This window comes from Aphelocoma coerulescens, chromosome 5 (assembly GCF_041296385.1).
Source record: "Aphelocoma coerulescens isolate FSJ_1873_10779 chromosome 5, UR_Acoe_1.0, whole genome shotgun sequence".
Lineage (NCBI taxonomy): Eukaryota > Metazoa > Chordata > Aves > Passeriformes > Corvidae > Aphelocoma > Aphelocoma coerulescens.
This window is the reverse complement of record NC_091019.1, coordinates 6,095,774-6,111,204: the sequence shown is the minus strand read 5'-3', so window position 1 is coordinate 6,111,204 and position 15,431 is coordinate 6,095,774. Positions and strand designations below refer to the sequence as shown.

General features: G+C 41.8%; 1 protein-coding gene across 15 annotated transcripts in view; it reads right to left on the bottom strand.

Moving 5' to 3' along the window:
* Positions 1-15,431, bottom strand: part of NAV2 (neuron navigator 2) — a 371,496-nt gene that overhangs the window by 39,112 nt on the left and 316,953 nt on the right. For all 15 annotated transcript variants that reach the window (XM_069016444.1, XM_069016446.1, XM_069016442.1 and 12 more), the window contains 4 exons: positions 10,638-10,776; positions 5,265-5,556; positions 3,638-4,340; positions 40-507 (listed from right to left, as the gene is read on the bottom strand). In XM_069016444.1, the coding sequence (XP_068872545.1) occupies positions 40-507; positions 3,638-4,340; positions 5,265-5,556; positions 10,638-10,776 (1,602 nt within the window). The remainder of the gene's footprint in view (positions 1-39; positions 508-3,637; positions 4,341-5,264; positions 5,557-10,637; positions 10,777-15,431) is intronic.

Sequence of the window (15,431 nt, the reverse complement as noted above, 5' to 3'; positions counted from 1 at the left end):
TGAGATACAAACACGGAAACAAGAGAAAAACCCACTAACCTTTCAGACAACGTAGTCTTAACACTGTTGGTTCGGACGAAGGGAGTCAGAGAATCATCCTTGGAGGCTGGAATCAAGCCACTGGAGGAGTTGTGGCTCAGCCCACCTCCACTGCTCAGGGAGATGTCAATGGATTCGCAGCTGGTGTGAAGGCTGCTGACAGACTGGTATCCAATGCCATCCTTGCTAACTGCAGAAGAGCTACTGGCGTTGGTGCCCCACGTCAAACTGTTGGAAGGAGCCGAGTGTGCAGAACTGGGGCTGGACGCCAGTGGAGACTGGTTGAGATCTGTGTTTTTACCATAGAGGGGACTGCTGCCCCCACTGCTCAGCACACCACTGCCAGATGGGGAGTCAAGGTTACCCTGCTGGTTCATGGTAGCGTGAGGGTTGGAGATGACTACTGAGTTTTTCATATTTTCAGCTGTTGTGATGGGAACTTGTTTACTAGGCTTGCCACCAAAAAGTCTGTAAAAAAGAAGACAACATGAAAAATACATAAAATGGAATAGAAAACACAAGGATATCTTATATCTAGACCATATGTATCATCTTAGCTTCAGAAAACCAGTATTAAGGGCATGACCCTAGATTGTACATAGGCGACTATACGTTTATAATCTCCTTGTGGTCACTGTCCCTTTCAATAAAGCCCAGAGGCAATTATAATAGCTTCAGATCTATCTCAGGTATGTCTTCTTTGAATCAACTAATACTTTCACAAAGCTAAAATACAGCTTCACAGAACTAAGATACAATCATATCATCTTCTGTCCCTTAAGGAAAAAGGACACCAGAGAAACAATCTGATGTATGGAATACTAGAGGTTGAAAGCTTACTGAGCAGGTAAATTCTGTGCAAAACACCAAATGCTCTCTGCACAGAAGCAGCATTTACTGGGGTGCAACAATGTACTCACACCAAACATAGGCTTGTTTCATTCCATGAGCCAAGCTGGCTGGAAACCTTATTTTTTAGTGCAGAATGTGATGTTACCTGCTTTTTGGCACCTGGAACTGGCTAGCAAAAAACTGAGTTTCAGAACTCAGGGAGGGAAGGGATGGAGGAGGTTGACTGCAGCATCCCTGCTGCCTGTGATACAGCTGCAGTGCCAATGGGAAACTTCTCAGAAGTGCTAAAGTGCCTTAGTACACATGCTTTGGACTAAATTATTGATCATTGCAAAACTGATCTTCAAAATTGGGAAGGAAGTGTATCTTCCACTCCAGCTTCAAACATCCACCCCAAAACATTGCTTTTGTTTCTGCCACTTAACTCCTGCATCTGCCTTTGGAACCTCAGTTTTCCTCACACGTATCTGTACAGATTTGCTTTTTAATTATTCACTGTGGAGTACTGTGCGTGAAACCTTTTAGAATAGAGGACAACAGCACTTCCATACAGGTGTTCCTAAAGACTGTGGGGTGGGTCTGCAGACCAGGCAGAACTTTTTCTGCTTTTGAGTATGCCCAGGTTGTTCCACACATGGACACTAAGTGCCCGGAACACACCTGAGCTGAGCGGCTGCTGCTGTGCACTTGCCACAAGGCACCTGGACAACACTTCCAACTGAGAGGGCAGGTTTAGATCAGATGTAAGGAAGAAATTCTTCCCTGACAGGGTGGTGAGGCCCTGGCACAGGTTGTCCAGAGAAGCTGTGACTGCCCCATCCCTGAAACATTCAAGGCCAGGCTGGCTGCGGCTTTGAACAACCTGTGATAGTGGAAGGTGTCTCTGCCCACGGCAGGGCGATCAGAATGAGATGATCTTCAAGGCCCCTTCCAACCCAAATCAGTCTATGATTCTATGGCCTTCAGCAGCAATACCAGCTTAGGGTACTCCCTAAGGTATTCCTGTGCCAGAGCATACAGTCTCTTCAGTTGCACTGGGAAAACCACTCTTAAAGAAAGGAACCCAGAGCTTAAAAAACCCCAAACACCCACACAACAGTTTTACAAGCTGTTTTTAACCTACTCCCTGTTTATGACAACACGGAAGTTACACATATTTGCAAACTTACGGGTAAGTCTGTATCATTACAAAGGTACAGATTCTAATCCGCAGTGTAACACTAAAAAAAATTACAGGGCCAAGAGGACATAAGCAAAAAACAATGTCTGCAACTCAACTGACTATGAAAATTAAGCTCAAAATCTTCTTTACTGTCATCCTAGAAATCAGTAATACGCAGACAAGGCCCAATTCAACTCTGATGCATTTCAACACATGACAACTTAAGACAGGCTGATGAAAATTCAAGTGTGAAATTGTATATCAAATGAGGGAATAGTTAAATTGAGCCCCAGTGTCTGCTCTTTGAAGTTTCATGTATTTCTAATGTAGCATTTCAGTTACACAGCCAGCAATGTAGCTTCTTAGTAATAAAAAAATTCCCAACCAAATTCCTTCCAGTGTGCCTGAGGCACACTGAAATCACTAAAAACACTGAAAATCTGCATTTCTCATTGTGTACCCTAGAGAAATGAAAGGCCTACTGGAGTTAAGTAGCCACTGATGGAAATTATATGTTCCAAAGTACACGGCTTATCTGTTGTTAACCAGGTACAAAATAAAGTATCTTGAATTATCCTCACACAGGCTATTCAAATAAAATCACCCATCTAAAAACAGTTTACAGCATCAGCCTAAGCTGCCATCACAGCCATTATGCTTGCACTGGTGCTTCAGATGGAATGTGGCTTTCTCACATCACTGGAAGCAGGATGATGGAGCATAACTGTATGGGTATTATGGGCGTCACGACAAAATGAAATGCAAAACACTGCAACTTGAAACAGACAAGCTACTCAAATTCAATCGAAAAATAATATTAACAGAACTTTTCACCAATATCAAGGCTTTGATATACGCTGCATCAACAGATTAGCTCCTCACCAACTATATGTTAATGTTAGAATAGTGTGTGGGGTACTCTTGGAGAAATAGAAGACAAACAAGAGTTCTGTCCAAAAAATAGTATTAAAATAAGAAAATTTAACCCAGATTAGACAGTAACTATATTTAGGGTTCTTCTACACAGGCTAAAATGTTGAGTCTTGCAACATACTGGGCTAATCCACACAACTTATAATAGATTGCTTTGGGTGAATCTAAGCATGGCAGGTCAATGCCACTGTCACCATGAAAATCTGAGATAACTCTCCTGTTGTTGGTTTACAACTTGATCCACGACTGGAATATTTCTAGGTTTGTTACATATACATCTCTGCAAGAACTCTTCAGTAAGAGAGAACCTTCAGGTAAGAAAATTCTTATTCCTGTGATATCTGCATGGATAAAAGCCTTCAGCAGGTATGATTTTTTGCAACAAGGAGACTCAAACTGTAATTGTCAAACTTTCTGCCAGACAGTTTTGGTTTTTTTCTAAATGTTAAATTTTTGCTGCTGTCGTGTGATGTCCTAAGTATCCACAACACTGGCCAACCTGTTTACGTGAAATTAAATGTGAATACAAAGACCTTGAAGTAGGACACTAAATAGTAAGTGCTGCACCAAAGCCAGCCGGGCCTGGCTGGAAGATCCTGCTCATTCAGCTCCCACTAACACCACTGCACAACCGAGGAATTTGTTGCCTACCTGCGCAGAGTGGGAGAGGCCACATCGGGGTACTTGACTCCTTGCTGGTGGGTACTCTGAGCTCCGCTAGCAGCAGTCTGTGATGCAGGGTTCACTTTAACAGAATTACATGAAGCCACGCTTTCGTTGTCAGACGAAATCCCTTTCTCTTTATCAGTCTGATTGACTAATCCTGGCAGAGAGCTTCCAAGGATTACCTTGGCAGGCTCTCTGATTTTAGGGACAGGCAACCCAGCTGACTTGCTGCTTATGTTGGAGTCTATGCTACTTGTGCTAGATCTATTCCCAGCTCCACTTCTGCTACTGGATTTACTGGGCCGGGGTAAGCTACGGTACTGAAGATTAGTTCGTGCACTAAGTGCTAAGTAGCCATCATCCTGGTTCTGGGAGCCATCAACACTAGTCTTCCGACCAGTGGTCCTACCCATGAGTCCAGATGACTTGGGGATCTTTCCCAAGGTAGCCGATCTACTGGTGAGAGTTGCCCCACTGGCAGTGATTATGGTCATGCCTACGGCTGACCCGCTCTGTTTCTTAAATCCAAATGCATTAGCATTAGCAGCAGCTGTCCTAGAGTTACTTGTGGGAAGCTTTTTGGATTCATCACCACTGCTGCGTCCTGCATCTGATGGGGAACGTTTAACATGTCCAGCTTTAGGAGATAGTCTACCCTTTTCTGATACCTTGGCGTCATCAGTTTTCCCTACAAAAATAGAAAAAGAATTCTAATATTTAATGACTTGAAAACATCAAGCAAATGATGAAACTCAAAGCAGCATGAAAAGCAAAAGCGTGTTAGCCACTGCAGTGCGGTTCAAAGTTATGATCTAGTCTGCACTGAACTTACATGCCACTCTAGTGAGTTACACATGCAGACTTGCCAAAGCAAGTATGTGGAGTCTTTGCCCTCGAGAATATGAAAAGCAGAATAGTCTTACGTAATAGTGACAGATAAGAAAAAAAAGTTTCCCTCTGTAGCTACCAGAGATTGATCATTTTTATCATTAGACACTAGTAGTGTTAGGCTGTTAGTAAAATTTCCCTAAAAGGCATCGTTCAAACATTTGTATTGTTCAAGAGAGTATCTAACTTTAACTTTTTCATAAACGATTGTGTACAAGACCTAATAAAAAGAGAGGTATTAAATTACATTGCTTGATTATGCAAATTCAATCAATTTTCATTCACACATCTGCAAGTGCTAAAATCATTAATACACTTTCAAGAAAAGCCAGAAATCATGTTTAGTATAAATGAACATGCTTGTTTAGTAAGGGGGGAAAAAAAATCTCCTCAACCACATATATTATATGTTCTTGGTTAACAGAGACTTCAAAAACTAAAATTATATTATTTCTTCTTCACACAGCAATACTGTGCCAAATAAATAGCTTGGCTTAAGACCAGAGTTGCCATGAAAACAACTGGCAGGTTTTACCAATCTGAAATACACATTTTTCAGACAGAAACAGAAATGTGGAAGTACGAGATGCTGCTTCGGTTAAAGCAATGCCTAAAAATACAGACAGGATTACCTGAAGTTCAGGTTCTGCCTCTGCAAAGTATTTAAACTGTTTTCACACCAAACACACTTTTTGGCTTGTTTACATCTTACGCCTTTTCTCACCTGTTCCAGGCGTCTTTAATGTGCCTGAGGTGGTTGAAGGTTTAGGCCTTGGTGTGGTAATGCCAACCTGAGCTGACATGCCCCGTCGCCAGGAGCCCGTCTGGGAAATAACAGTGTTCTTCCTACCAGAAGTGCTTTTATCAGACTCATCGGACACATCAGAGGGATTCCGCCTCCATTTAGATCCCGGCTCCATTTTTACGCCGCTATCAGATCCCCCGTCAGATTTCTTGACTTCATCACCGGACCATAAGGAATTCCGCTCCACTTGGGAATGCTTTTCTGCGTCAGTCTAGGACAGATAAGGAATTGCAAGACAACTTTCAGAGCAAGTCTTTCTTTCAAGAAGCTTCATAAGTAAGAACCATTAAGCTGATTAATCAGCTCAGCAGTCATCTCTGAGTACCAACAAACATGATGTGCCTTTGATGAAGAAATGTCACAGCAAGAAATTAACCCCAGCAATGACGTTATTTTTTTTAACATGCTTTGTGAGAATAATACAAAAAACACAACGGCCATGCTCCTTGGAATAAATGAAGGGAAGAAAACCCTACTTGACTTATAAAGGACATATTCAGCTCCATGACATTCATAATCCTCCCACTCAAATTTCTGACAAAATCTTTTACCACAATGCCAGAAAAGCATTTCAAACCTGTGCAGCCAGCCTTCCTTTGTTCCTGCTGCTTTCTTATCTCTTGTCTGGCAATATGATCTCCAGAGCATGAGGAGGCAGCTTTTGGAACAGATCCCAATATGTGGAATGCTGTTAATTCCAACCTAGCATAGTAGAAGGACACCCAAGAACTGAAGAAAAACTTTCTAACAATACTCAAGACTGACTTCACTACATAAACTTAGTTTCTCTTGCAGACTGTTTTTCCCCCTACTCTTTGCACAGACTGATTGTGCTACCAGTCTCCTATGGAGAATTTTGCTAAGCTCAATGTCAAATAGAAAAATTTCTCATCAGCAAACCCTCACCAACATCTCAGAAATGCTTAAATTAAATCTATTACCCTATATATATGTGTATATTTTATATATTCCCCACACATTAACACTTTCCACAGCTAAGGATTACTTTTCCAGAATTCTATTCCTGCCAAATGCTGTTGATGAAATTTGGCAAATTCGGCAACACCACAACCAACCATTTTGTGATCCGGCACAAATATCCACACACTTGACTCTGATCAGGAAAAAAATTCATAGCTGAAGTGTTCTCCAACCACCACAGCACCATGGAAGAGACTGACAATTCAACACTTGACTGTGCAGTTCCCAAGTACGGGCTGATGGGTTTTGGTGAGGTCTTGAGTGTCACCTCTGCCCTGCAGCCTCAGCAGAAGATGAATGTGCTCAGAACTGTGTGGTAGGCAAAAGGAATAATTTATTTAACAGGAAATTATTTTAAAGATCCCAAAGCATTATAAAGCTCGCAGTCTTTATTCCCTTTGGATAATCAGAAAAACATAGCACAGGAGAAGCTGCAAGATTATTTACCACGCTTTTCAGCTTTTATTTTTAAGTTCCTAAAGCATGTTTCAAAGTTTATGACTTTTCTTTTCCTACCAGATCACACCATCAATATTAAAAAATGTAGGGCAACTGTGGTTGAATTTCCTCTGCTTTTTACTGTAATTACTTTTTTTTTAGAGCCTGAAAAACTAGTTAAGCAATCAGTGTGTGAAAGCTGACACCACAAATCACAATGGTCTTTCTTCAGTCGGGAAGCAGGGCTTGGGTTATTTATCTGCATATTGAGTCATTAGACTAACATGCATTTTGAATTATGGATTCAAATAATATTATATTCTTGTACTTTCCTCGTGCTACCCAAATGTTGTTTCCTGCCTCTCCATTCAAAGAGAGCAACCCAGCATAGGCTTGAGTGCATCTCTACTTTCTAACTCCCTTCTTTTCCTATGCCTGCCAGGTTTGGGGCTGGTGGATTACCTTTCTATTTCTGACCATCAGTAGGTGTGCAATAAATTCACAGTGTGACTGTTCCTATGTCCCATGCCTCTCCAAAACCACTGTTTCACACAAACTTCTCCTAATTCACAGATCTTGGAGGACAGCACAGGCAAGAAGTACCAAAAAATCAACCAACCACCTCAAAGCCACCATCCCTCACATGGTCACTTCAGTATCTTGTTCCAAGCTCCTTGTCTGGAACTGTGTACGGGCACTGTTAGTGTTCAAGAGCAAGAAATACACCTACTTGCTAGCAAAGGCTTTTTTCTAGTTTTGGTTGACTAGGAAATATTCCTGTACCTTCTATTTTCCCTCCCCTAATCTGTAAGATTAGTACAATCTCCCCAGAGAGAACAGCACTGCAAGAAATCCTCTACCTTTGCTCTCTTCCATTTCATTCCACCACTACACCCACGGCCAAAGTTTTCCTGCAGCCTTTGAAATGCTGCACCTCCACCTTTGAAGCCCTCTGGCCAGAGATGTTTCTGTTTAATGGTAAACACTGAGAACAGCACAGACACATGACTAAGGAATCAAAACCAAAACACAGTGAAACCTGGCTTGGGGACTGCAGCTGAAACTCCTCCCGCCCGGAAGGGTGAAAGTGGAAATACTCTTTGCTGGAGGTCATGGCAAGACACAGCGAGCATGAGCTGAGAGCAAAGCCTGAGCTGGGAGTAAACCACCAGGATTTCTCAACTCACTCAGAAAGTTTTGTAAATCTGAAGCTGTGAATATCTCAAACCCACCTCTGCTGAGAAGCTGTCTTGATACAACTGCTTAGGGATGCTGCTGTTTTCTATTTAAAGGAACCTTTCTATCTTTCCATCTTTTTACCATCACATGAATGAATTTATTACTTGGTCTCTTTCTCCCATCTTATTTCAGTTAAGTAAGTTATTTTCAAATGCCCACCAGGTATTAATTTCTCCTTAAAATATGCATATGATATGACTTTAAAGGCACACTATATGTAGTACTGTGATAAAGGTAACTTAACTAATTCTGTGCAATATAAAGGAAAAATACTAGGGCACCAGTACTCATATAACTACATTAAGAGGTTTGGTACTTGACATAATCACAGCAGGACATGGGAACATGGTAAGGCAAATTCTGGTTCCCATCACTAGCTTGTTCAAAAACAACTTGCAAACAACTGCTACAAAAAGGGGCTACAGCTATGAATGTCTCTGAAGATGGAGTTAATATCATATTTAAGTCTTGTTTCTCAAAGACAGAGAAACTACAGCTTCTGGAGTATGGGGTATTCAGCAGCTCCAAAAATCAGCTTCTCAACAGAGATTTTTCCCTACTGCAACTATGCCTTTCTTTGCAGAGATGATTCTGCCTGAGTTACTGATTTTATCAGCAGACACTGACATGTTCAGGCTCTCTCCCTTTGATGTTGCTGCATTATTTGCCTGGACTCCCAGCTGCACATGTACTAGCTTCAAGCTCCCTCCTTAATTATCTGAAATCCACCTTCTGTACCCTCTCTCAAAGAGATGTGACAGAATCACAGCAGCTCAAAAGTGCCTACTGCTTAGGAGAACCAAAGCAAGGGACACCCTGAGAAGATAAGTCCACATCCCTCTGCAGATGTGTGCTAGTCCTTTGTGGCTCACCACCCTGGGGAAGGCACACCTGGGCACTGGCCATCATGAAGTCTTTCAGGTAAGACAGAAAATGTGTCTGTGCAACATTCACTGCACCATGAGCTCTGAGGTCAACTCTGGGCAGCAAAAAATTAACCCTGCAAGCTATGCATTCCAGCACTCCTAACTCTTTTCATTCCCTTGGCTGACAAGATTCAGGTAGCTTGTTCCACTGAAAAGGAACTATTTTATGGGCAATAATTTGCAGATAACAAGAACACCTGGAATAAAGATTGTCATTCATGAAAACTGAGAAGAGAAGCGGGTCAGAGACACACATCACATCAAAAAATTGCAAACACGATTTGTATGCTCCTGGCTCCCAGCTTCCTCTGCCAATAACTACACTCTACTGCCTGAACAAGCTCCAGCTGCTTTTCTTCTGGTGTCTGTCTGCACCCTCTTGGATACTGTAATAGTTGTGGAGGAGGAAGAGGAGTTTGTCAACACAGATTTTGATCTCTCAGAGGTGTTTCCAAGAATCTGATCCATCAGAAGATAGAAGTCATATGAGTTTCTATTTTTTTTTCCTTAGGTTAGTCACGTCTCCCTAAGTCTTCCCTTTTTTTCCCCACCAACAGTATTACAATGTTGAGACAGTAACAATTGTCAAAAAATACTTCTGGTTGCCCATCTTACTCTGTTGGGCACTGACAAACATGCTCGATAGCTCTTAACTCCTCTCAGCTTGTATGGGACTTGTATTAGCAGTTCCAAGCGCCTGTGCAGTCACTGATAGGCAACCAGAGGCTACCTGCAAACCCTCCCTGTAGGCTTAAATACGCACTGCATGGCAAGGGAACAAAGACTACTCTGTGCTTGCACCACAGCTCTGGAGACAGAGCAATACTTCACAGCAACCACACATCTACATCAAAACTGATGTCAAAACCAGATTTAGGGTCCACTAATGAAAAGGACTGGAGAAGATTAAAAGAGGGAAGGAACAGAAGAGCAGGTCGCACCGACATCCCTCTCCTCTACCTGCTGCACTGCCAGGTCACCACATCCCAGTGCCTCTGGCACACAGCACCCGAGTCCCTCGAGCAGAAGAACAAAACAGGACTCTTTAGTCCTGCACTTTTCCAAACAAAATTCTATGCAATTGGCAAAAAAAAGCAGTTTGTATTAGTGCAAATCTCTGTGTTATGTAGCTTATTTGATCAATGAAAAACTGTTAGATGCCTTCACTTGTTCTACCCTCTTTGGATGTGTGGTGTCCAAGCACAAAACGTACATGTATCCTGCTGATGGAGGCAAAGTTTATCCTCCTGTGAAATGCTGCCAAACACAGAAAGCCTTAACTAACCACAGCTCTGGAAATTTAATAAAATCCATTTTATTTGCATATCATGCTTACATTTCTGATGGAAGTGTAAACAACCTTTAAATTTTCATGTTGACTTTACTGTATTTTATTATTTAAGAGAAAAACATAATACCTTTTCTAGACCTAAAATAAGTGTATCTAAAATCCCATTTACATCAGTTTTCTGTGCAGCAGTGCCTCTAGGAAGGCAAGACCCAACTGTTGTGACACCACTACGGCAGAGATGCCACTGGTTCCACCCCCAGAGGAAATATTTGTAAATGCCATGGATGACAAGGTGGTTACTATTGATACTGTCTGCACTGAAGGCTGGCTGTGTGTTCAGATTCAGCCAGCCTGAAACAATTACACCTCCTGCACAGAGAAAACAATAAATATCTATGTATAAACCAAAGCTCTTACCTGTGCATCTAAGTTCTTGCGGGAGGAGGCAGGTGTGTTGGCATAGGAGCTGATAGAGGAGCTGGTGTTAATGTCATCAGTACTGAGATTGTCTATGGTGTCACTGATCCCACTGCTGACAGAGCTGCTGTCATCCCAGCTGGAGAAAAAGCACAACAGAGGTAGAAAACAAGGGTCAAAAGACAAGACATCATTCAAAAGGAAAAGTATTATTTCTACAGCCCTTAGCCCACTTGTGGCTGCCAGAAAGGCCAGTGTATGCCATCACCAAGCCAAGGGCACCAGTGACACAGCTCTTCCTGACTCAGCTGAAATGTGTGCCTGCAGTCCCAGAGCAGGGGAAGCAGTGGCATGAAGGGATATCAAGAAGAAATTCTTGCCGGTGAGGCCCTGGCATAGGTTGTCCAGAGAAGCTGTGGCCCATCCCTGAAAGTATCCAAGGCCAGGTTGGACAGGGCTTGGAGCAACCTGTGATAGTGGAAGGTGTCTCTGCCCATGGCATGGAAGAAGATGATCTTAAGGTCTCTTCCACCCCAGAACTATTCTACGACTCTGTGATCTCCAAGTAGGCATAGCACTGACTTGCTAAGCTGTAACACAGAGATGGAACTTAGATTCAAGGAAGAAAAATTGCTTCTGAAGCAACCTTTTGTACCTGGGTGTTCCACAGATCTGGGCAACAACCTGGATCTACCATTGACAGCATCACCAGCCTCAAAAAACTCAAGCAACTGAAAGTTCAGTCCTTCAGATGGCACATAACCCCCCAAGCTGCACCACACATCCTTTTCAAGGAGAGCTACTGTTCAGGACTACCTTCTTGCAACATGTGATGGAGCTTCAATGTTTTCCAGTAAATGAGAAATGTGTCACTGGAAGTTTAGGACAAAGCACCACCAAAAAAAAAACCAAACAAACAAAAAAAGCCTCACCTGAAGCAATTTGAGTGTTAGAACAGAAAGAATCAAAATCATCTAAAAATGGAGCCAGATGCTCCAACTCCTAAAATGTCTGTAAAAGTAAGCTACAAGGAAAAGATTTATAAACTGGCTTACAAGTGCTCCATCTCCAAGAACAATGAAGCTGGGACTGAAATATTGCCCCGGAAGGAGCTCTGTGAAGACATTTCAGTCCACTGGATAACTATTCCTGGAAATGCAAATACATATATACACATATATCTAATAGGTCATTTGCAAAAGGTAAGAGCTCATCACCTGGCAGCTCTCTAGCTATTTATAACCTCAGCTTCAGATTTTGGGAGCTCCAGACTCTCCTCCCTATTGCATTTGTTTGCTTTACAAACTTGTAACGAAGAGATTGCAGTGAGGTTTTTGGCTGAGCAGTGAAAGCCATATTCACAAATCAATATACTGAGCAGTTAATATATGCATTTAAACATGAACTGTGTGTTAAGAGAACTGTGTAAAGAAAGGCAACCTCTATCTCTGTTTGCTTGAACTTTATTCATAGTTTCACCACTCATTTACTATAGCCTTACTACATAAACTTTGTCAGCTTTGAAATGAAAAGCATTTCATTTTTTCTCACTTAGCACTACAAACACCTGCCTGCACAACTTTTAATGATGCCTTAATAATTTTAATTGCTTTTTCTTACTTGGGAGTATTCTGTTCACCCACATCTGTGCAAGGCCTTTGAGGAAACTGAGCACAGCTTGAAGAGCAGCACAATTTGCTGAACCACAAATGAAGTGTGGCCACGGGGACATCCTCCTCTGCATGTCACAGGAAGGGTTATTGCTGGCAGCTGCTCCATGCCGACTGCTCCATTCCCAGTGAAGGTCCTCATCAATGTGTCAGCACAGGCAGTTGTGCCCCTTCTCCCATATCCCTGCAGATAAGCCAGCTGGGAAGCTCAGACCAACAGCTTCAGCAAGCCAGGAAAGGAAATTTGGGATGCTCAGCCACGCTGCTCTGCTGGCAGAGAACAGGGATGGGGGAGGGACAGGGACAGACCAGGACCCACCGCTGGCCCCTGCCACAGGCTGTTTGATGGAGTTGCCCTTCATCTGGTGGTCTCCAGCTCATGAGAATTCACCCCTGCCAACTCTGATTGACCTTCAGGAGTGTCCCAGTTACAGGAAAGGCCCTGGATTTCCAAGAAGATTTTCCGAACACCACTTGATGAACCCACAGACACTCTAGCTCTTGTGACTGGAAGGGAATGCTGCAGTGTTGGTGATGCTACTACTTAAAGGAAAAAGATAATTTTTTCCTAGATTTGCCTTCACCTGGATAAAAGGGAATCCACTGCAATACAGAATAGAAATCCATGTGAAAATAAAACTCACAACATGAGACCTCCTGAGTCCGAGAAAGCCTGACAGGCAGATTTGACACACCAGTTTCATTTGCTGTTTTGAAAAATCTTTTCCAGCATAACTGAATGAAAGATGTGCTGCCCATGCCAAGAAATGTTGGGGGGGGGGGAAACTGAAAATCTGGAAAAGGATTGAAATACTTCTTTGAAACACCTTTTTATTTTGAGTAGGCAATTAAATATCACAAGGCAAAATATTGAAAGCCATATTACTTCTAAATTTCAGTTTTGAAAACAGATCCTATAACTGATAATTATTTCTGTTTCCAAACCTATAACATAAAGCAATTACATTTCCTGGATTTTATAAGTCTACAAATAAGGTTACAAAACAGTTTAAAAAATTACTGAATAAAAAAATACGCTTCTCATTTTCCAAAGTTTTGTGCAGCAACAAACTTATTTTCTATTTCTGAACCTATAATAAAATAACAATTGTAACAGTAATAATATCAACAAGGTCAATGCCTTCCATGTTTAATAGTTTTGTTTCCTTCTTATGGAGTTATGGCAGTGGGCAAAAAAAAAAAATAAATATGATAATTTTCCTCTGTGTGACTGCTCGTCCCATCTTAAACGTATAGAAACTGAAACATTTTATTTCCAAGCACTCACAATTCTTAAACTACCATAGGCCCCAGTTTGCCAGCATCTAAAGAATGTTTAATGTTAATCATAAGCAGTTTTTCTGGCATCAGCCAGTCCTGTTGGCTTCAGTTGGGCAATCTAAAGCATTATGAAAATATTTGAGTGCCCTTCTGAACTGGGACATGTGCCTCAGGACAAAGGTAGAAACATGCACCTGAATACATTGACGGCTGTGGCTTCCCCTCGTGTATCCTTTAGGTCCTTTACGTTCTGATGGGAATTATGATTTACTCCAACTCTGCATTTTCAAGCTTACTAATCTGTTACTAAATTAAAAAAGATTAGCTCTTCTGAGGTCTGAAAAAAGATGTCTGGATAGATTTTGGGTGCCACAAGCTAAGCAACACAGCTCTCGTGGGCATGCTGGTGACACTGGTGCTGAGGCAGCTCTGACAAAGTAGGATGTGTAAACCCACACATCTGTCTAAACCCTGATAGGTTTAGCTTTATTTAATAAATATCACTTCAGTAGAAGGGTGGGAGTGCTCAGTCTCTAGATAGAAAAAACAACAGGATGTAAGAGGACATGAGAACACTTTAAGAAACTGAAAATAATTTTGTAAACCTACACAAACAATTACTGATGCTGCCCTTTGGAGTAGCTGGTAGAATTCACTGAACTCTAAACTAGAGGCCAATGCAAGCCACTTTATGAGCACTATACAGCTAAAAAGTACTGCAGTGAACCCACACATTCTGTTTAAGGCTGTGGCTCCTCCAGGGGACGGTACCTGTCACCAAACTGAGGCATCTGTTTCACGCTCTTCTTGAAACCACCCCGAGCCCTCCACATAAATTAGTTAATTTTTACCTTGATCCAGTGCCTTGATGGTTAAAGTCAAAAGTGAGGAAGCAGAATGGGGCATCTAACAGCCCTAATTATGGTGCTCTTGGCTCCCAGAGCCAAGATAGCATCTTTGTAATTTAGCTGGTACAATTAATAATTTCTGATGTCAGCAAAAGTCTACTCAGCCATAACCTGAAGCCGAAATGTTTGGGCTTTCCTTTCTCTATTTGATCAGTCACCTGAAACTTTGATTACTGAAAATTACAAATTAAAAAAAAATTAAAATATTAAAAGTGTATTATATATGAAAATTATACAACCACCCACTTAAAACCCATCCCCACAATCACTTAAAACTCCCACGACGCTGCCTCCTGCTCTCCATGAAACCAAGCACCCCAAGCACCTTCCTCTGCCTCCCCACCTCACTCTGCTCACCCTAATGTAACACTGCTGCCACAGATCGCCCACATACAGCACCAGACCAACTACTCAAAGCTGCTTTTTCAAAGAGGTATGCAAAACTGTTAGGCTCAGACTTGTATTTTTCCACAGTCTATCAGCACTTTTCCATCTTGCATAATCATCATCCACAGAATTGGCCCTTCTTTGTCAACTTGGACAGCACGCAAAGTCATTCTGTGATCCTCAGGACAGCCCCACTCGCTGCAGAAATCTTTCCCCTTTGCAAACGAGTCATTAAAATCCTTCTAAATAAAGCTATTGTTGAAGGCTGAAAATGCACCTTCTCTACGGATGGGTGTGGATTTTAATTTTGTTGGATCTTCACTCAAAACCAAAATTACAACGAGCTGCTGAAAAATACATTTGTCCAAGAAAGAGCCTTGGGGCTCTACAATATTTCAAGTGGAAACATGGCAATTATCCTCTTCTATTTAAAAACTTAACTATTTATGAGTTGATAGGTCAACAACAACAACAACAGCAAAAAAGATCAAGGTACAAAATGATTGAAACTTCACAGCATCTTCCAAGATTTAAAAGGAAAAAATTAA